This window comes from Melanostigma gelatinosum (assembly GCF_949748355.1).
Source record: "Melanostigma gelatinosum genome assembly, chromosome: 7".
NCBI lineage: Eukaryota > Metazoa > Chordata > Actinopteri > Perciformes > Zoarcidae > Melanostigma > Melanostigma gelatinosum.
In genome coordinates, this window is record NC_136640.1 from 5,381,966 (window position 1) to 5,405,993 (window position 24,028).

The following is a 24,028-nucleotide window of genomic DNA, read 5'->3' on the forward strand; positions in this document are numbered from 1 at the left end:
GATGCACCGGAAAGAGAGATTTTGTCTGTTTGTGTTGTGTGCAAAAAAAAAAAACTGCGTTGTAGCGCTCTGTATTTTTCACAAAAGGCCACTGCACATTTGGCAAACAAGTGCAAATACATAACGTCAGCTTGGGTTTGCTTTAATGACCATGCGCGAGAGCAATTGCTACATTCTAACTGCGCTGGATGTCCCACAAGCACCGAACATGTTCTCTCTCTAATTTCTCAATTCTGAAGGGTTTTTTTTCAGTTCTCTTTGCGCTGTATCTGAGCACACCTTAGTACAGATCAAGTCATGTGTACCTGCTTTGACTTTAAGGTTGGCGTTGGGAAGCAGCACGGTCATCCACATGATGCGGAAGCAGCAACGTTTCATTGGAAAATGAGTTACATGCATCTCAGTAGTACAGTATACAACTCAGTAAACAGTGCACTGCAGCTCTGGCTGTTTACGGCAACATCTACATACATCTGTCATCACAGTTAAGACCCAAATTAATTTGAGGAACTCTCTCCGCTGGGTTCCAAATACCAAGAGTATATTTTGCAACACGCCTATCATCCTCCAGCACTGACTCTGCTTCTTTGCTGAAGACTCTCATGAGGAATGCTCTGTCACTGTGATTTAGTGGGTTGATTTAGTGGGTACCTGCTCTGGCTGGTTGGCATTGGACAGTGGTATCACCATCCAGATGATGTTGAGGTTGTTGAGGGCAGCGCTGGTGGTGAAGGAGCAGGGCAGGACGGCTGCTTGGCCGCGGGCCACCTGGATGCTGCTCTGGGACACCGTCACATCCAGCGCCCGCACACACACTGCAAGGAGGAGAGAGGCAGCGATCAGCGCCTTGATGCACGGTAGATGAGCACAGAACAGCGAGGGAACAGACAGAGCGAAGCAGATATCCAAATGGAGCCATCACAATTCCAAACAGATGCATATTGCACGATCTTTCTTACAATATATTTGCAATATTGCCTTTTCTGCAGGCTATTGACTTCCATTATTGGAAAGACAGACACACGAAGGAGAAAAACCTCTGCTGTGTACAAAATAAAGCAATGTTTCATTTCTTTGCCTTCTCCGCAGCCTTTTAATCTGAACAGCAGAACAAACATGATTTCTGAACCAAGCTCCACTTTTGAAACGCTCCCAGCAGCAAAACAAACTAGACCACACTGTGAAGGATCACATGAAATATGCAACCGTTAAACAGGGAAACACGATAGTCTCTTGAGCTATTCATTTTTCTAAAACATCTTGCTTCTTGCTGCCTTCGTGGGAACAAGGTCTGTATCAATACATGCTAAATGAACATGACAAGTGGGGAGGGTGATGATTATTTGGGATACTATTCGCCGCTTCTCGAGCACATGCGGCATACAAACAGCCATGATAGCTTGTTGTCTTGTGCAACAAACTCAAAACTGAGGTACCGAGAAGCGGCTCTCCTCAACTGGATTCAGCTGTCGGCCATAACAGACCGCCAGAGACAAATATGTACGTACAGCATCCTATTTCTAGACCAGCTAAAGACATTACAGCCGAAATTAAGTTAGTTCTTCCCCCGCAAGCATGTATCCATGTCCAAAAACCCCGCATGGGAAGTACTCTTATCTAAACATGGTGAGGAAGATGATGGCACTGATATGATTACAGATAATTGATCATGTCCTGTGAATCATCCTTGTTAGTGATAATGTAAGATGATGATAGTAGAAACCACCAGCATGTCATCTGTGTGGTACGTAGGAGTCAAGCCAGATGTCAAGTGCAAATAATGATCGCCTGGCACAACAAAATAGAAATCTCACAACCAACCATACATCCAGACATTTGTATTATTTCTAAGTCACAGACTATATGGCATCTGCTATGAATTTCAGGCTGTAAGTGTCATTTTTGCTGAATTTGGGTTTTGACTATCACATCATATTCTAGCTGACAGACTGCCTGTTGCTCCCTCTCGGTGTGCCCGGAACCTGCGGACTTCCTACGCTTTCCTTCTGCCGGCACTCACAACACGCCCTGCAGGCTCACTGCTGGCATGGCGGCGATAGGCAGCGCTCGAACTGCTCTTCGTAGTCACGGTACACAAGAGACATATCCGTGGAAATTTAACTTGGAATGTCCATGTGTGTCACTTACTGCAGTACGGTTGCACACTGTAACTCAGCAGCAGCACAGTGTTTCAAAACACTGGATTGGGGAACCTCTGCGCACAGAGCCCGTAAGCCTCCACGACCAAAGAAGACACACACTCAACATCACAGACAAGTCCAGAAACATACTGTACATACAGCGTGCACACATGCACACTGCCCTCCAACACAGACACACACGTGACATCCCACCCACTGCCACGCACGCATGTTCAAACTCATCAGTGGATGTCATCGGTGACATACGTACGGTTGCCCTTCAGGGACACATCTGAGAGACGGGAACGGCTCGACAGCTCCACGAGCACACTGCGCAGTTGCCTCATTGTTGCACAAACTTCTGCCAAAGCTGTATGCCAGCTCTTCAGCGCTACTCTTGGAGCATGTCCGGTAGACAACTGCTCTTCCAGAATGAATACTTTAAAGGGCTTGATATGTGAGGGATGAATGGGGAGCAGCTCATTGTCAAAAGTGGCAGCTACAAAATGTATTCACTACAATAGGCTGTGTTTTGTGCTATTACAAAGAATATAGCTCTGCTGTTTAAATGACTATTCTAGTCAGATGCAAACTAGAGTGATTTAAGGAAACACTCAAAGACAAGCCAGGGATTGATACAGTCGCTGGTTCTTCATGCTTTTCCTTTTTTTTCTTTCATTTTTAAACATTTATTTGCCATTCTTGCCCGGGGCTGAGTGCAGCGCAGCGTTCTGGAGACATCTTCTCGTCTCCAGGCCGAGGTCCGTGACGTAAATGAGCTGTCCATCTCAATGGGTTTACCATCCAAGACATTTTTATGTCGACAAACGTATTGATCCTTTACTGCTCTCTTTTTCCCCAGTGCTCAGCAGGAGCCAGACCAGCCTGACTGACAGGAAATAGGGAAAGTACACCTGTAACAGATAATCACGGCATTGACCCCTTTATTAGGGCCCAATCAAAGACTGACAACAAGAAAACAGATGATTCGGTCAAGTCGTTTTGACTCAATTTAGTCAATGACTGACTAGAATGACATGATTTAAATCTACAAATATATGTTGACTCCAGCAGCTTTTTAAAGATAGATTCACTGTTGTTTGCAAAATGTAGACATTTGGCAAATTATCAGTTTATCTGTAAGCAGCAAGCGTTCACATGCAGTAACTTCTGGGTGTTTTTGGGAACACTGGCAAGATGAGATTGCCTGTTTGTGATAATAAATATCTCCCATTGTGTTTTTCATTCTTCACCTTTTTGCCAATAATAATAGTATATTATATATATACTGCTAACAAAGGATACATTAGTGGGGCATAAGAGACAAGTGAGGAACAAAGTGGTTTGACGGGTGAGCAGAAAGTTTGAGCGGTAGTGGACAGGGAGGAGGGGAAGAGCACAAGGGGAAGATGCAATATGGGGAGGTAGGGACACAAGTTAGACAGAGAGGTACAGAGAGGAGGAATAAATAAAAGAGAGAAAGGGAAGATAGAAGGAAGGAGGGAGGATGCTGCTGTTTCCAGAGAGGCCTAATTGATGAAGTCACCCCAGGCAGCGCTAGCGGAGTGAAGGAGAGAACCAAGAGCTCTCTCTCTCCTCATTCAGGAGCGTCAAAACTGCTGTTGATTAATGCAAGAGAAAACCACACACCTTAGAGAGCATGGACATATGTGTGCATGTGTGAGTGTGTGTGTGTGTGTGTGTGTGTGTGTGTGTGTGTGTGTGTGTGTGCTCTAACTCAGTCAAGCTAAGGTGCAGCCATGATGGGATGGAGGACAAATGCAGGGTGAATACAACCCTTCCACTCTCTCACTCACTAAAACACTCATTGTCTCACTCTCTTACACACACACACACACACACACACACACACACACACACACACACACACACGCACACAAGCTCGGCAAGTCATTTGCATCCTGCGTTTTTATTCATGTGGCTCTTTTATTCATAGCCTTTACTTTTATTTCAGTTTCAAACAGATGCCCCTGATGCTGTGATGTGATGAGCCGCTGGCACGGCTTCAGTGGGTGGGCTCACAAACACACAAACACACACACACCTACACACACACACATACACACACACACACAGAGACACACCGACACATACACGTGTTTAAGTGAGATGATTGATGATATTGTTCAAAGTCAGACTAAAGAAAGGCAACACAGCACACATCAATGCACATGTAAAAGTGACATATATGCAAAAGTGAATGTTAAATACTTCTCCCAGTTTTTGTAACATACCAATAGTATTCACATTTTGAACCCAGAAAGCAACATTAACGTCGCAGTTGGCCGGCTTTGTGCGTGACAGCAGCCTTTTGTCAGCTGTGTTTTCTCAGAGCGTGAGACCTCTTGAAGAGTCAGAGGAGAAGAGTAAGAGATCGAGCATAAAATCATGCATCTCCTGCTCCAGGCGTGACAGTTGGCCGCTCTGATCACATTTCATGTTTAATCTGCATCCTCTTGCAATTTCTCTTTGGACTCAAACGCCATTTGCGGTCGCCTTAATGCTTTTAACCGCCACAGTAGAAGTGAATCAAGTGCAAGGACAAAAAATAAATAAAAAATAGCAAAAGCATGAAATCAAACACAAGCATGACCACATCCACACGTGGATTCACGTGCAACGACACCTGTGCCCTGTGTCCCTTTCTCTTATAGACCCAGGAGCTTCATGAGGAGCTGTGTTGTGATGTTGCCGCTGCCCGTGAGGCTCCAGGGCGAACCAACAAGCGAGCAAACACACACGCCTGAAACTCAGGTGGTACGTTGGTGTACCCAGCTGCTCTGTGGCAACTCATCAAGCACCACGCTCAAAGCACTGCTGAGGTGAAAATAAAGTCACAAACTCACTCAGGTTTCATAAAAGGCAGTGTAGCAATCTCAGTTTTACACTTCAGTTGTTGTGCAAATGAAATAAACAAGAAAAAAATGTTAATTTGTGAGTTCCAGAAGTGTGGGTGGACTGTGTTAGCTTTGGGCAGTTGTTTCCCCGTTTATAGTCTTTGTGCTAAACTAGGCTTAACAGGCAGCTCGTCGTGACTTCATAGTAAATGTACGGACATGTGAGTGGCATCAATCTCCTCCAACTCATTTTCGACAAGAAAGAGAGGAAGTGTATTCTCCAGAAAGTCAATCAAGTCCCTTGAGCTTCTGATGCAGACTATGCTGCCCCTCTACTTGCCAAGTTCTTGATTCTACATCTCGTATAATCTTTTGAATAACCACTCAAACTACATTTGATAGTAATAACTATATTACTAACATTGGATTTAGATAAGACCGTAAGAGGATGTTACACGTCAGCAAACAACCTAAGCCTTTAGAAAAGGCCTGTTTTCTAACCGTAGTCCATAGAGACCACATTATAAAAGGTCCGCATTCATATTTCACAAAGAAGTAAACGTTGGTCCCGTCTACTGTGCACATCAAAACTGTGCTTGCAATAAAACCGTATGACCTAAAGCTGAAAAGATCGCTTCATGTCAGTTCAAAGGCTGTGCATATTTTATTATAATATCTACTGATTCCAAAAAAAACACAAAATGATGGTGCATTCATTGGATGAGGGATTTTGATGGGTCACAGGGAACTCAGATGATGTCAGCTTAACGTCTGTCAGAGGTTTTGTTCACATGACTTTGCCCGTTTAATCCCTCCTTTCCTTCAATTCCTCTCCTCGCCTCCATTTTTCCCTCCTCTGTCCATCCGGCCAAACCCTCACCCAATGAAAGAGCCTTAAAAACCTCTTGCTCATCCTTCCCCTCATCCCCTGCCCCCGCCCCTCCTAGCTGACCTGTTAGCCACAACAGCCAACTCCCTAACAGGGCCCACTGAATAGCCTACATAATACTCTCCTCTAAACTGTCCCGAGTCTCACTAGCCCGGCTTACTGGGCTCCCAATGCATTACTACTGTAAACACAAGGCCTCATAGCCCGCATGCAAACAACAGCGTGTAGCACTGGTCTCACCATGTGCTCTCAGCCTCGCTGTCACATCAAAGGAGAGTCTGTCACATTTGTATTTGAAGGGATGAAGATATTGACAGTGTAGAAGCAAAAGAGATGTTTCTAACAAGTTGTAAGTCAAAGAATATTTGCGGTATTATGAGTTGTGACGATAACTCACGAGATGTTTGTAAAACTCCGCATGACAAGCGCGACACACTTCTTCGTCTGGTCCCATGCTGTGCACAGACAAGCACGACATCACATGAGGAGCAGAACATCCCCACTCACTCCTCGTGACACGGCCTGTTTGAGACGATGCGGCTGACTACTCTAGGTGTGTGTGTGTGTGTGTGTGTTTCTCTATAGTATCAGCATACATGATCAGTTTACCACAACAAAAAGTTGTACAAGTTTTTAAAAATAATCTGTAGAAAAATATATCTGTTCAAAACAAAAAAATGCACATGAGGGATGTAACATTCTATACACTTCATATATATTTGCTAGTGTAACATAGTTACATACTTCTAAAATAGAGGCAAATATTATTTTTTTCAATAAGAAATGTTTCCCTTTTGTAAAATAACAATCTGAAGGGTGACTGCGAATGCCAATGAAATATGTTACTGTCAAATATGTTACTGTGAACAAGCTAACGGGTGATCAACCAAACTAGTGTGCTCGGCTGTGTGCACTGAGCGAGCAGAAGGTTGAAGTAGGCCACTGCCCTCGTGCACAGATAAGCCTGGGCATTGGAAGACTACTGCTGAAGCAGCAAGCAGATGGCTCTGTACATGCAGCCCTGGACACAGCTACACACACACACACACACACACACACAGTCCAAAAAACATCAAGTACCAACTTCAGTGGAGTACACTAATCTCTCCCCGCATGGTTCCTCTCCATGCGTCTCTCCGTGCGTCTCTCCGTGCGTCCCTGGTGGGCGGGACTAAAGCGCAAGGAAATCACGCAAGGGAGGGAAACATGGACGCAATTAAGAGACTTGGGATGTACCCACATCGCCTCTGTGTGTCGTAACTTCATTCCCTGTCAGACTTGCATGTTTGGCAAACCTGTCACAGTGTCTGCACGTAAATCTAAAATCCTGGCACGCATACTGATCTGCCAGTAAGATGACATGATTGGCAAGCGGTCCTGTTTTGCTTTCTGGCTGCTGCCATCCTCAAGTCCCTTTTACAGCAGCCTGGTTCTGCCAAAGATGTCCGAATGGGGGGAACGAAGTGTGTCTCCCGTCTGATAGGTACAGATCGTAAAGTTAGAGAAAAGAAACTTCAGCATTCCATTATTTTAATTGGATAAGAGCAATAGATTGTTACACAATCTTCTTGTTTTAAATAATTGCATAAATTGATCAAAGAAACCACCATGTAGACTGGTTTGGAAATGGAAATGTCCCAAAAAACTTGAACAAAAGTATCTTAAAGCGTTCTGCAGATGTTTCAGTGAAACCGCTGGATCCTGAAACTGTTGTGTTGTTTCCCTCTCTGTGCTACACGGCAGCAGGTGAGGCCAGTCTGCTGGCACTCTCTCCACTGTCTGCACGACACAGGTCAACGCAAACACTGTCTAAGCTCTTCAGTCAGCCAGCCAGATAATACTAGAGGACTATTCCTGGAAGCAGCACTTAGCCTCAGGTAACCTTGTCTGCTGGTCCTCAGTTGGTAATTGGCTTGTAGGCAGAGATTGCTCTCTTACTTAATTGTCGTACTGTTCTTTGTTCTTTTCTTTCTTTCCCCCCTCATTCTGCCATGGTTTAAGCTGCCCCTCTCTGTTGCTCTCGTTCTTTCTTCCTCTCCTTCACCGCAGTCGCTCTCCGAATGAAGACGGTGGTTTTAAGCCCGCCAACACTGGCCGGGGCCTCCGGGGAGCAGCAGCGCTTCGGCGGGTGATTTGGTCAGCACGGTTCTCCAGCAATAAGGGCCCTGAGTGATTTGCCGTCCGTTTGAGTCCCCGTGTGGTTCACCTTCACGATGAACTCCCGCTCAACTCGGTGCCAATTGTGTGTTTTATCAGAGGAAAGCAGAGAGCGCGGCTCGAAGGTACAGCTGAGGTCGTGGAGGGGCAAAGTCCTGCGCAATCTGATTTCAGATATGAATGGTTGAGAATAATTAGTTTTACTGCTTAAAATGTGATGTAAATCTATTTGATGATACATATTAAGTGTAGCTTGGTAAGTTTGGCTGAGTGTGATTCTGTCTGTTTGACTCAACACCCTGCTTCACTGTCACATGGTGGTGTTGTCAGCCTGCATACTGTGACCAAGCTGATTGCATCATGGGACTGTGGGCCCGAGTGAACAGGACCTGCGTTTTATATTAAATGCTTTCAGTAAATGTGTTTTCATTTGTGGGGCGACGAAATAACATGGAGCAGCAAATACAGGTGGAAATGAATTCATGTAAAGTCAAGGTAGGTACAGTGATGAGGTGATGATGGCAGCCTGTTTAACCAAAGACCAGGAGGGGAGAGGAAATACACACAAAGACTTAAACAAATGAGAAAAAGGACAGGAAGGGTGCACCAATACACATCTTGCCTGAGCCATTGTCAACAAACGAGTTTAGCTGTAAACTATTTATCAGGACATCAATGCGGTGGTGTTAAGTTATTAAAAAAAAGCATGTTTTCCTTTTGAAAAAGGCTGACTTTGAATGTTTTGTGTGTGTCTGAGCAGTCCTGAATCAGTTTGGTTGATGAGGACAGCAGGATGTCAGTCAGTCAGACAGGACTGGAGTTAGTCAGAGGACTGCAGGGACCAGACAGACCAGACCATTTCCCCAGAGGAGTTACAGCTTCTTCTTCCTTCAACAGCTCTCACAGCCAAATGCTTTTTTTCCTTCTTCATTTTGTCAAGATAGTGTCCGTCGTGACCTGCCTTTCTCCATTTATTTTCTCTTTTATTTCCTCTTCTGTTGTCATGTTATTTGACCCCTTCCTCCATTATATATTGTAAGTAAAAACAAACCAAGACATGAAATCTGTACACAAATACACACTCTAGATCAGTCTTGTCAAAATTGAGCTATATTTGAAAGGACTGACAACTCATTGACTGCACTTCACCAGTTGTCTCGCGCACACACACACACACACACACACACACGCCCTGAACTTTTCCGCCCAAGTGTCACAAAGGTTAGTGATCTCCTTGCAAACAGCTGCTCTCAGCTGACTCCGCCATGACATACGACCAGCAAGTGATGCATGTTGTTATTTAGAAAAGAAACAACAGCTATTGATTCCCTGAAGAAACCCATTTTGATCTCATTTTAAAAATCGTTTTGTTTCCTCCCCTGTCTCATTTAGCGACAACATTTACAAATATTCATCAACAGTCGTCTGTGATTTTCTCTTTTAGTGGCTCAAGGAAGAGAGGAGGGGATGGGCTGACAGAAATGAGCACTTTTGAATCATGTGTTCATACAAATACACACATGAGGGAAGTGTCATCTCATTACATGACTGGCAATATACAAGCCTTTCCAGTCATAGCAAAGCTCCGCCTCCTTCTGTTCAAGTTATTGCATCACCAAATGAGTATATACTCTTTGTTACAGGAAATAAAACATCAATTGAGGATACAATGTTGTGTCCAGTCCCAAATGGAAACGTTCATATCAACATCAAACATCAGTCATTACTGTAATATAACTGCCGTATTCTCTTCTTTGATTTCTGTCTCAACCTGCTCGGATCGACTCTGATTAATCGGATGTAAATACAAAACCAAGGTACATTTCAACAGTCATTTGGGGAAAACTCAAAAAAAGTGTTTCTTTGGCCTTTTTGTGCACGAGCCCTTTGATGTGTGCCTGTGCCTACAGGAGGTGTTGACCAGCATGGTTGATGCTTTCTAACTCATTCTGCTTTTGGATGTTTGATGTCGGTCAAACGCTGGCTCAGCAAACACTGGGAACCAGCTTATATTCTCATTCTGCACACTGGTCAAATTTACATCCCATTTCATTCAGAGAAAACTTTACTTTACTGTAACACACGCACACACACACACACACATGCACAAAGACACACGCATGCACAAAGACACACACACACATACACGCACCTCCATCGTTCTACCATTCAGCAAAAAACACAGCGCGAGAAAAAAAATCAACACAAACACGCTGAGTCGGCGCTCTTAAGGCGACGGCTCTTTTCCCAGACAGCAAAGGAAGCAGGAAGTCAAAAGCACCCAAGAGAAGTTTCCTTCCACTCTGATCTGTCAGAGATAACTGTTTGAGTCATTAACCAGCTGTCAGTACACACACGTTTCTAATTCTCTGGCATTTGAGTTTGTTTCTGTGGTTCAATAATCTTCAATTTATGTTGCAAAACCAATGTATTATTCACAGCATTTAGCCAGAAACACAGTACATATGGTGGATAACATTTAGATGGAGGCACTCATTGGAGTGAGTTTAAAGTCCCGTTGAGGACTCAGAGGTTGCTCATTGTCGTCTTTTGTCGCTCCTACAGCCAGCGTGGCTCCACTTTGGGAGTTAGATAATGCCGTCAGTGACCTCTTCCTCTGTAACAGCCGCTGTTTAAGCATCTGTGTGTGTGAGTGTGTGTGTGTGCGTGTGTGTGTGTGTGTGTGCGTCTATGCATGTGCTTGACGGAGCAGAGCCCCAATGCCGAGCACATCTGCTCCGGACGCCCCTGGCACTGCCATATGGCTGGCAAACACGCCTCCCATTCCTCCTCCACAAAGAGAGAGTTTGCAATGAAAAGAGAAAATGGGTGAAAATTAAAGTGCGTGCATGACGGAGAAAAAAAGGCGTGTGAGAGACAGCGCGAGGGAAGGAAGGCAGAAGAGAGTAACAGCTGATGAGTGAGGAGCAGCACGTGCTGCCCATTCGGCTCAGCAGACAGATCCAGTCCACCTCCAAACACATTCTTTTTTTAAACACCCCAACATGACTACATTCTTCTGTCTCCACCAGGCCCAGGTGGAACACTCCGAAAACTGCTGCCATTCTGAGGCAAAGTCTTTACCTGACTTAAAAGGGAGGAGAAAAAGGTGTTACAGTATTATTTTGAGATGGTGGGTCAGTCATCTTTAAGAGATACAGTCGCAGAGAGAATTACAACACTTTATGAACCGAAACACACTGGACAAATTGCAGACTAAAACAAACACATCATCCAAAACCAATTGGTAGAAGTTAAGACCTGAAGGAGAAGGGACACATGGTCGGCTGTGAGATTGTAAAGAAGCGTTTTTTCTTTTTATAGTGATTCTTTTGACAGTGAAGCACCTGTAGACTAAAACGCTACTGAAAGGCTTTGAGTTAACTTCTCTGGAGGCAACGGGGCCTTTCATTATCATTTCAGCAAGCGGCGCTTTGGGTATTGAAATGAATTGGCCCTGATTGCAATGAATCATATTTTATAAGTGAATCACTCGTTGGTATAATTTCAATCCAAAAATAATAAGTAGCGACAGCTGTTAAATACAGTTCATTTAGGGGAGTGAATACAGTAGAATTGGGTCATTTTCATTCATACAACCCTTCTATGCAAAGCACACACCAATGAGTCGTGCTGGCCTGACCATCGGGACCATCGGGACCATCGGGACAGCACATGGACAGACGGTGCCGGGGATCAAAGGGCCAATTCTTCAGAATGTGAACGATTCCCTCTATAATATACACTGTACATATATTTGAGTAAAGTACAAGTATCTCAAAAACGCAGTTAAGAACTGAAATGTTTAAAAAGGCTATGGATAATGGATCTGAGACTAAAAACCTACTACCCAGCATTCTTTGTGCTTTCTACCTGCCAGGTCTACCAAATAAAACACATATGTTTAGTCCAGCCCTTGGACGCTTACTATAAAATTGATCTATTCAGGGGCTATAGGAGCCATTGTACATTATCTTTCTATGATCCATATTGCCATCATGACTCTATAGCTCTGTCACTCGTGCTATACCCCGTCTTTGAAGGGAAATCCATATGAGCAGCAAGACTGCGGTATTATTATTAATGGAGCTTAACATCCATCTCAGGGGGCTTAAAGGCTTCATGTGTTGGCCTTAACGTTTCACTCAAAGCAGAGAGAAAAGCAGACTGGCAGCTGGCTCAATATTTCTGAATGTGTGGTTGAAAGTGACACAGAATGTAAGGAGAGACACTAAATCGCCCGCCTTTTGGCTGACAAGACTTCTGAGAGGAGTGCCAGGACGTTATTTCCGATTTTAGTATGCGAGACCTTGCTGTGATTCATTCATTGATACATCAGATTAGGGTACAAGTTCAGCAGAGGCGCGGCAAGTTAATGACGCGCACGCTGTCCTCTTTCTTTGAGATCCTTTGTTAGAGCGTATCTATTCTCATAAGCACACAGACACAAAGAACAAACCCTTCAATAATCAGTTGAGCTATTCACTGCTCGGGGTTACACACAGAATGAACGCATTCATCATGTAATTACTGTGGAGGCAGTCACACACTTCATCGGTCTATTCCTGTCTCAAAGAGCCCCGGGGAGAACAGTGAGCGCATATGATTTCCAAAAGATATTATCAGATTATTATACCTCCATAAGGAGAGTCAAAAGAGGGGAGCAGGATTCACACAGCATCAAAGTGGCATCTTGACTGATTCACACGTCCGTATGGTTGAAAGAGGAGGATTCAAGGAGAGCGGATGCTCGTATGATTGAAAAGGCTGATAAACCTTTAAAAACCTCTCCCAAGAAATATCTTCAAAAAATATAACTGTCTTCCTCACAAGGGGAGATAAGTGGCAATTCAGAGGGGCTGAGGAAGCCGTGGAGGCAGAGGTGTCTGTGAGGGACGTAGTGATATAAAGGGAGAGGTATAAAAGGCGAAGCCTTAATGTCGAGTGATGTACGAGGCTCGGGCTGAGCGGGCCGAATGCTCACATTGGGAGGATACTGTAAATCAATGGTGGAGTAAGAAGACGTGGAATGGTGAATGTGGCCACGTCAGACCTCTGAAGGAGGCTGCAGTTGCCTATAAAACACAGTGATTAGTGGGAGACGGGTCAAGTGTTGATGTTGGCGAACATAAACTGTGGATCTCCAGGACATTAATGGGTCTAACACAGACTGAGAAGTGGATAAATGTAGGGATGTATTATTTGTGGCATACAAGCTGTTTTTTTCCCCTCAACCTTTCTGTCGACACACTTCTGGTTTGACATTTTTTATTATTTCGGTAAATGCGTTATTTACCGTGATGCGTTATTTATTCAGTGAGAGAAATTCCTCATCCCGCAAAGGAAGAGTTGAATCCTTCAATTTATTTGGAAAGTGACGTAATGTAAATTTGATGACTTGTTTTATTGGTGTTGGTGGCGGCTGGATGAGGGTGGGAGGATATACAATGACATGACATGAAGATGAGTGAAGGAAAGGAACAGGAGAGGAAGGATCGTGGGATGTAGGTATTTTGTGCTGACCTTTCTCTTTTCCAAAAGCGAGACCTACACGGTTCCCCACTTACACTACATTAATAAAAACAGAGGAACTCCATAATGCAGGGGAAGAAAATCAAGGAGCTGTACTAAAAGTTCACCTTGGTGAGGTGCACGTCATGTAAAGTGCACGGACTTGATTTACACCCAGCCGGAGATTGTTTCACATGCTACGTTTGTCATTTCTTTTGAATGGTTGAAACAATACAAACACATAAAAATGCCTTTTTTTATGTACCAGCAGACAGGTGCTTCTGCATTTTGGATTTGAGAACACACTTGTGGGCAAGTATCTCCATCTGCCCCATCATTTATTCAGAGCGCTGTCCTGCATTAAGCACTCGTTTGCCTACATTTTAGCCGGATCCCCACAATTCTTTGAATAGTTCAGCTTGTATACAGACAAGAAGTCAACCGCCCCGAAATAAAACAAGGAATTTCTTGAGTAAAGGGGCATTAGTTCATAATTACTGCGGTCCTGCTATTCCATTTTGCCTTTTCAATCTTATTCCTTGTCTTGTTACTTTCAGGTCTCATTTGTGTTGAATTGTACATTTCCCTTTAGAGTCATATCTAAATGTTTAAACTGCCATTTCAAAAAAAAGTTGGGTTGCTTGGACCCCCCCCCCCGCCTCCCTTAAGAGCCATAACGACACAAATGACCAGATTGCCGTGGAGGAAGGACTAGAAATTAAGAATTAAGACATGTATTGATCAAATCATTGACTAAATCCACTGACAATGTAATTTCATTATGTTCCGCTGCTGTTGATGGCTTCACAGAAAGTAATAGCTCCATATTGTGGCAGTGCTTTACGGTTCTTCTCTCCCTCTCTGTGGACCACTCAGACATCAGAGGGTATAGTGCGGGTGGTATCGCTGTGTGAATGTTTTTTGTGCTGGGGCCAATGAAAGCTTTTCCATCACAGCATCATTTACATTCAAATTAATTCCATCAAAAGCGAAGCTGAATGTTCAATGAGCAGAGAGTGGGGCTAGCTGTCATCTCCCGCCTCTCTGGAGAGAGGGGCGAGAGCGAAGAGGGGGGGGTGCGGTGAACAAATAGTAAGGTGATGTGAGAGTTAGAGAGTGAGAGCAGCATCTGATTTCCGCATTTGAATGAGATCATAGGAACAAAGAAGCTCACAAACTGACTGTGACTCATTTCTTTGGAGAGGTTTGGTGCTGACAATTGAAACAACGTGACTAACTTCCAACAGCATATCATTCATCCATCATTGATTGAACGCTGTTATTAGGCCTGCACCAGAACAATCATCACTATTGATCCATTTAAATCAATATCTCACCTAACCAGTACCACACACACACACACACACACACACACAGACAAACAGCGTTGGGCAGGAGCAGCCCAACAGCTTGCCTGCAGAAGCATAATTGCATAGCATGTCAAAAACACTAATAAATAAATCAGTGATTACTTCCCTTTGTGAAGTGCTGTAGCCCCATCATTGAATATTCATGTAGGTAAATACATTCATGCACGCTTCTCTCCTGGGTTTTACAGTTTGCTTTTTTCATAGTTTGAAAGCCATCTCCTCTCTCACTGTGCGGGAAAGAACACAACAGAAATACTTTGAAAAGCCATGAGTGTATAGCGTATATGCATATTTCAAAGCCTTGCTTTGTTGTCACGTTTTCCCCCAGACTTCTGCATACTGCATGGCAATCAGTGGATATTAAATTGCTTTTTTTGACCCCAAGTGATCAATTTTTTTACAGAAATTCAAAGCTGATTGTTATTGACAGAGGGTTATTGATTCCTGGTCCCTCGAGGCCGATATCCGTGTAGCGTGACACACGGTGTAATGTCTCACTCCCTTGTGTCTGTAATATCTCATTGGCACGAGGACAAAGTAACGCCACCTTTTTTCTGATGTCAGCGGTTGTGCATCATGCGTCTGCGCAGCCCAAATTGAATGCATGACATACGCTAGGAATGCACAGACGCACGTCTACATGCATGCACACACACACACACACACACCACACACACCACACACATTGCCCCATTTGCCCCCATCCTTCTCTTCCTGTTTCATCCCTCATCATCCACTCTCAACAGAAAACACCCATACACACGGGGGGAGAATGGAGGCGGAGCAAAAGGGATGATAATCCTGCGTAATCTGGGTTTACCAACTATTAGGGCTCTGCAGTGTTTTCTTATGTAATCTAATCATCCTTAGAAACGTGCAGTCATCCACCGGAGTGAGCTTGTGTGTCTCATTGTGTATGCGTGTTCAAAAGTGGAAGCCGGAAGGGATGCCTCCTTGTGCCACCTGGACCATGTGGGAGGAAGAACACACACACACACACACACACACACGCACAAACACAGCAAGCGCAACACACACACACACACACACACATAGGAATACACAGGCCAGCGTTTCAGAAACACAGATATAAATTACAGCGGAAGGACATGTGTGCTTTATCATGCATAGACCCCCCCCCCCCCCACACACACACACACACAGAAAGAGAGAGACCATTTAGCCAGAAAAGTCGGTAATTTAAAAGTTTATTGCCACATCAGAGGGCGTTCAGACTCCAGCTGCTTTAATAAACCTCCTGCCTTCTGGTGATATAGGAGGCACACGCACACACACACACACACACACAGCAAGCGCAACACACACACACAAACACAGCAAGCGCAACACACAAACTGAATTGTGTCATTCACATTGACGGATTTAAAGCTTGTTGATGTGTTTGTTTGATTATTGATGAGATATAAATTGATATGTTAATGTAAATATTAGTAGGTGATCTCATTTATATCAGTCAATGACAGGTTGCAGATGACGTCCGGGGTGAAAGATTTAAAGGAGAATGTATAGTTGCATGATGCAGCCTTACAACATATGGATGAAAGGGATTACGTTTATCATGCAACACAGATTTGGCACAGTGCACTGTTCGCTGAGAACATCTCATACAGAGAGCAAGGGACAAATCGTCAGGATACGTTTTGTACGTTGCAGAAAACATCCTGGAACATCTCATTGCACTTCACATCGATGATCCTCAGAGGATTCTTTTTCTACTCACGACTAGAGAATAAAACATAAATACTTGGGTCACCATTAGTTCCTCTCAGAGGGAAAGCAAGAGGGATGTTGTCAGTAAAAGTCAAACACTGACGTGCATTTGCAGCAATACCTCTGCTCAGTCAGTGCCGCTCATAAAACTATCACATAGCAGTCCATCTCGAGCTTTCTGCACTTTTCCTCCAAAAACCTCCAGAGGATTTCCCAACATGACCATTACAGACTCTATTGCAGTGAGAGATGTCATTTTCTTGTTTTTCCTTGATTTCTGTCTGCTTCACTGGCTTGTCTTCTCGACCAATCTCTCCTCACATCTTACACACACACACACACACACACACACACACACACACACACACACACACACACACACACACACACACACACAGTACATGCAATTCAACAAGCAAACAACAATCACCTTACAAACACTGGAACAACTTCTAGTCTCCTTTTGAAAAGACCTGCTCGCCTGAAAGAGGTGTTGATGACTCAGCCGGGGGTCCAATCAGTTATACTTTCTTTCACACATGACCTCGAAGGGTTCCCAGTCGGGGGCCAAATCTTGCCTTAAACTGGCGAATGTAAATGTCCAGGCTAACCATCTCAGAAATCTAAATTTGTAAAAAAAAAAAACATAAAAAAGGTGGAGGAAAAATAAGATTGCCATCCGGTGTATGCAGACTTGAGAAAAATAAAGGTAGCGAAAAATGTGAAGGTGAAAAGAATGAGTAAAAAGATGGCAGAGAGAGAGAGAGAGAAAGTGAAAGATAGAGTAGAGGGAGCGGCACCTATCATGCTCAGAGAGGCTCAAATGATGAAAGATGCAATGTATTCATCTTTAACAATATTTGAAAACCCGTCGATTCCTCAAATGGATCACTTCACACACACACACACGCGCGCACACACACGCACACACACACACACACACTTCCCCAGAAATGTAAATGTCTTGGGTTGATTTGTATGAAGGAAGAGCGCAATGTTTATCCGTCTTGTCACATCCATATTTAATTCAAACACTATTTTTCCGACACATATTGCACAGGGCATTGGCAGCCCTATAAGCTCATTTGAGAGCTCACTTCGGAATGAATAATGAAGAAAATGTCATATGGGGTATTTGCATACTCAGCTGGATATGATCATATGAGATTATAAGGGATTGAAGAAGAATGACAGTGAGGACTACTAATAGCAGTGATGATATACTGGAATAAAACAAAGAACAGGACTCATTGTTGAGGGAAGACTCAGACGCAGCACTGTCTTTGCTGGCTATTACTGTACTATGATACAGTGGGAGAGACAGTGGGAATGAAACCAGGACGGTATGTGTTTTTAGAGCCAACAATATCACCATTCACCCTTCTCCAGAGAATACATCTCGGCTGAGATGCTCCTATTTGCATGAGTCTGTCCAATTGTTGTGCACTATATAACAAGTGCTCTCTAGTGCTCTCTGCGTCGCCGTTTTTCTCATTTCTATTCACATTGTTCTTGTAGTGCTGCCACCCAATATAAGGGGCAGACAAAGTAGTTTGGCAGTGTAGCCTCACAGCAAGATGCCAAATCTTCTCTCCCCCCTTTAACCCCAGTGAATGGGATTTTACCTTCACAGCCTCAGCGCCCAGCCTCTCTACGAAGAGGACATAATGAGGCAAACCGGTTATCATTCTCCTTGAATGAACGGCTGAGCAGCCGAACTACCCCAACATCCAAATTAGAACAACCCATACAATTAAGACAAAAAACAAGCTGGTGTCATGTATGCAGCTTAAAGGATAATGCACGAAACAAACGAAGACATTGGACTGAAAGTTATACACAAAAGCCAACCTTTTTACAGGTCCCACGTGGTGACTATGCCTGGCTTGACTACATAGCTGTATGAGTGCTAAAAGAACAAATAATGAGAAACCCAACCAGTACTATGTGACTTCTTTCACCTGTAAAATACAGACCTGTGACAGTGCCACCTCCTGTTGCTGCCACCACGATCAATTTAATGGGCCTCCATATGGCGCTGCAGCATCAATGAAAGATCATTGCTGATTCTCTCGGCACTTAATGTTGGTGGTGGGGAGCCGGAGAGTCTAAATATATACTAGTATTCCACTGAGGCGTCTGAGAAGGAATGGTGACTATATGCTGTATGTACGATAACTTGGAGGGTCAGGGAGAAAAAAGGGGGAGTGCGCCTATACACTGAGGGTTTTGACCCATATCTGTACCACTGAACTGTCACAGGCTGGAAAATGAATGGGTGACCTTGGATGAAACGCATACCCACATCTCGTCTTGGGAATAGGCCTAGAAAGACTGTGTTAGCTTTGGGCCCGGCCAAGGAGATGAAGGAAGGGATGGGGGTTCTGAGCAGGAAGGAGGGGGGACAATTCCAAGAGACAATGTAATTGTATCCCCCCCTCACAGTGTGTTATATGTTTATTCAATGGCAATTAGAGTTTCTATGGCTGGCAAGGCGCAAGGCTGGTTAATCACATACTCAGGTAATCAGCATAGTTGAAGCACCGGTAGCTATTTTAATGCGAGTCTCATCTGGAGTTAGTCCTCTAGGAACTCCTCAGTCTTCCTGGTGGTGCACTCAACTTTTTTGCTTAGATCGACAAGAAAAGAAGGTTTTTTTTTGTGGTTGTCCTGTATCGTATAATAAAGACGGGATTGCCTCAGGGGGGCACAGGCAAGTTTAGAATATCAATTAGTATCTACCAATTCTCTGAAACTCTGCTCGGGGTGATTCTGTTTTTTTTCTTCTTCTTCATACAAAGAACAAGCTCCACTAAAGATAAAGGACGGAGATGGGGGTTGGGAATTTTCTGTTGCTGTAGGTTAGCAGCTAACTGCTGCTAGCGTTTTTTGTTGTTGTTGTTTTTTAAATCAGCTGATGGTCGGGGCGCACAAATAACATGTCATCAAAACGTTACACCCATGCTGACGGCTCAGCGGTGGAAAGACTCCCCTCATTCCGCCTCTGTGTCTTTCACATAGAACAGCGAGGCAGAATAACACATTCAACTTATTCATATATGCATTACCATTGAAAAGTAAAAGAACAGCAAAAAAGCAAGCCTCACTCACTCATTTAAAAGTAGCTTATTACAACCCATGTTTACGTGCATTTGTTTAGGCAGCATCCTCTTGGCCATGAACTTTTCTGTTGTTTGAAAAAAGACAATACTACACAATAAGCCTGTCCCTTTCCTAAACTGTGTGTACGGGGAAGCTGTTGTGTAACAAAAACAGGAATATGCAGAAGAGCCTGAATATTACTTGAGGCCCTGGGGCTTCCCAGCATTCACAATAAATCCAACACCCCTCATCAATAGACAGTTAAGTCGAAATGTCAAAATGTATTGTAAAGAGATAGATGTAATCATTTCCAACATTTTCAGTGCAAAGACTCCTTTTTTCCACAAACAAAAAGAAGCAAGCAACTGTATTAACAGGGTGGTCTCGCAAGCTAACAGCATTATATATAACCACAATTTAAAAAAATAATAATAATCATATTTTTACAGGGTGATAACGTCATGAAATATTTTGAAACTTAATTCGCAAACCTCAAACTCAAACCAAAACACAAATATATGTCATTGTGTCGTGCGCTCATGCCTGGCAGCATTGTGTGTCTGGGCCTCACACTAAGTCACCGACTGTTCTCACCTGGAGGAGCCAACGAAATGTTATGGATTATGTCATGGATCATAGCAGCAAATATAATATAATAGTCTCCAGACCCCTTACGCTGTCAGAAGCCGCGGTAAGGCGCCATTGGAAATGTGCAAGAAAAGCAATGACGATTGAAGCCAAATAATATGACTCTCCTATTACAGTATTTGAGAGTGTTCTCATGAAACAATCTGACCTAAAGTGATTGATTTTGCATTACAGCAGCTATAGCATCAATGGGAACTGATTTCAAACTGCAGCAGTCAAAGAAAACTCTTAGTAGAGAAACCCCCCGAACTCAATTAACAGTGAAGACAGAGAGGCCTTACAGAGTGCTAGAGAGAGAGTCCTGGGGACAGATGGGGAGATGATCAGCACATGATTCAGCCCCATTTGACAAGGTTCCACTTATAAACTCAGAAACACACACACACACACACACAGATGGAAAAGCTGGCACAAAAATATAAAGACACATACTTCTGGGTTAGCAGACACAGCTGGGTGATAGTTCACGTCTAGACAACAACTCTGCAGCCTACGAAAATGTACAGCTTCCAGACGAGCAAACTAATTTAAAGCGCCATGTTACAAAAACAGTTTTCTGCCAAATATGCCACAATTTAAAAGCAGAACAAAATATGCCGGGTAGATTTTCACCGTGTTATAAAAAGACAAAACACATTCTAATTCAAACTGTTCGGAAAGGTCTCAGTCCTTGTTCTGAGTTATTCTAACAATAGATGTTCTCAAGAAATAAAAGAGCAGGGCGTGTCATTTGGGACCAAAACTCAAGCTGGTAATATAAACAGTGTTAAGTCCATTCATCTATTTGTCATCTAATGTCTCTGGTGGGACATTACGACTCCAAAACAGAGTAACCAAATAGGGGAGTGAGAGACACTGAGGGGAGATTGTTACCAAACTTGCCATCTAAATATAAAAAGTGACAGTCGGTTCCCACTTTGCAGTTATCTCTCTCCATCACACTCTCAGTTTCACACATGAATCCCGGAGAGGCTGCGATTCAGCCATAAGCTTGTCCAAGGATGCTTTTCAACACAGTGGAAGTTTAATCATACACAGCTTCAAACACATCCCACGATAGCTCCCAGGAAGAACCATGAACACCTAGCTATCATAGCACAGGGTCAGATTCAAGGCCAAGTATGGAGACATGAAGGCGGTCTGCCCAGAGACAAGCACTTACTGCACACTGTAAGAGTGAGAGCTTTAGTCTCCAGGCTTTTATATACTGACGATTGGAACGTGTGGGTGTAAAAACAGAGCGTTGGTTCTTTAAAATTCTGTTAATATAGTAAAGGGAAAATGGTGACTGTACGCCGTTACATTATGGCCTTGAACTTCAATCATTGTTCCAATTTCTCAATTGATCATGACTTGAATAGAAAACAAAAAATATATGTTGTCAGTTTTCTTTCATCTTAAATATAATCACTCAAACACTAATTGCACGTAAGCCAAAATTGCCAGTATGAAAGCACATTAGGCGGGTAACGTAGAGTGGCTGGTTTAGATGAGGAGTTAGGAGCCTGGTTCAGCCTCTGAATATAGAGTTGGTGTAATTTCCATCCATTCCTTGAGATTTCACACTCGCTCCTGTGAAGAATCACACTTAAAGGGGCTCCAGTAAGCAGGGGCTTAATTGGTTGTGACGTGACGTGCATAATGTCAGCTACCTCTTTCCTTAAAACATGCAGCGCTAGAGCACACAAACACACACACAATATATTCACAAACACACACACACACACACACACACACACACACACACAACCACACACAGATTATACAAAATTACTGTATCCACACATGTGGGAAGATCACATCTGCTCTACGCATGTATATATGCAGCGAGAAAAGCAGTTAAGAGGCATCGGCAAATCATGCAAAGAAGTTAACTCACACCTATCACAGGAAACATGAGAGAGAGGGAGAGGGAGAGAGAGAGAGAGAGAGAGAGAGAGAGAGAGAGAGAGAGAGAGAGAGAGAGAGAGGGAGAGAGAGAGAGAGAGAGCGAGGGAGAGAGAGAGAGGGATCTTGTGCTTGCGTGACCCGAGCAGTACAACTTCTGTCATAAATCACATTGAATATGTAGCACAAAGAAAACATGCTTGGCCCACAACAAGAATAAATGACAACGGCCACCATCCCCTCATCATTGCGAGAGGCTCTGAACGTTGTGTACATGTATGCACAGATGCTTAACCTGCAAGATGTTCACGCGGTAACGCCCTCATCAATCGCCAGTAACCCCGGCTGCTCGTTAAACTGTCTGAAGCTTGAATACCGCTGATTTCCTACTTTAACACTTGATTGCATTCAAGTGATGTCGTGCTTGGGAATGGGCTCCGGATGATTGCAATGGAAATAGATTCGGAATTACAGTGCGGTTAATAACGACACATATATTCAGCATAATCCGGCTGGTAATTGCATACTTGTAATGTTCTGTGGATTTAGGACGAGTACCAAAGCTATTTATGTGTTCACGGTTCACTCTAAGCTGATTAACGAGCGTGGTGATCGCTGGTGAAGACTAATTATTTTTGGCCCGTTTGTCTCCTTCAGCTCGTTAGGCGTGCTCACGAGTAATGTGTCCTCCGGTGTTGGTGTTTTGCATATTATAGGACATTTACAAAACATGTTTAGTTCATTACTGAAAAAAACTGGGATAGCCTTTAATTGTATTTGACTGTATTTGATTATCTACAGTTGGCTATGTCTTATAAAACTGCTTACACTGATAATGTGTCTCGTGAAATGAGCTTTAAGGATGCAATTAGTAATCCATGCAGAAGTAAAGGTGTGCCAGTGGAAATGCTGTTACAGGGAGAGATAAGATGAGAACGATAATGAGCCTGTGGTGCAGTAAATCGTTACAGATATCAGGTAATGGACACGACTTATAATATTTGGGGCTAATTACAGCCGGAACACCAGAGCAGCTAGACATAACATATAGCTGCAGTGATCATAATGCACTCCAAAATTAGGAGGAGAGATCACCTTGACACATAATGGCTGACACAAGTGCAATTTCCTGGTAGGGGATCACTCAATCTCACAGCAAACACACACACACACACACACACACACACACACACTCTCGCTGTCCCTCCACACCTCGGCTGAGGCCGAGATTCAGAATGAGACTTCTCGACACATGGATCCAGCGCTATGTGGAGACGTCTGGGAAACGGTTCCGAATTAGCACATCGTCTTTGAAAGCCAGACAGACAGACGGACCGGGCCCTGGCTTGGTATTTCAACATGACAAAGATGAAACTGGACACCTGGTCTTGGAATAGCCACCTCACTTAGCGGCACCGGCAACTTGATCCCCTCCTCACTTTCACTGGGGTCGGGAAGCCTCTCGCACCTTCTCATTTTCTCTCTCTCACACACACACACACACACAAACACACACTCGGTACACAGATGAGTTGGTTTATATGGCCTGGCCTGGCCTGGTGCGCACAACTCTGAAAATAACCTTTGACAGAACTTTTCACCGCCATTCAAATGCCACAGCTGCTGTTGTGTAAAAATAGTACTGTCGTCTTGAGGTGTCTCAAAAGAAATCATTAAGTCAGATGTGAGCTGCTGAAAGGTGATAAGTCTCAGTGGCTTTGAAAACTGAACGGG

The 24,028-nt window shown here is 43.7% G+C and overlaps 1 protein-coding gene across 1 annotated transcript in view; it reads right to left on the reverse strand.

The window, feature by feature from the left end:
• igsf11 (immunoglobulin superfamily member 11) overlaps positions 1 to 24,028 on the reverse strand; it is a 75,714-nt gene that overhangs the window by 11,730 nt on the left and 39,956 nt on the right. Inside the window, exon 3 of the mRNA XM_079272488.1 lies at positions 652 to 815. Within this exon, the coding sequence (XP_079128614.1) occupies positions 652 to 815 (164 nt within the window). The remainder of the gene's footprint in view (positions 1 to 651; positions 816 to 24,028) is intronic.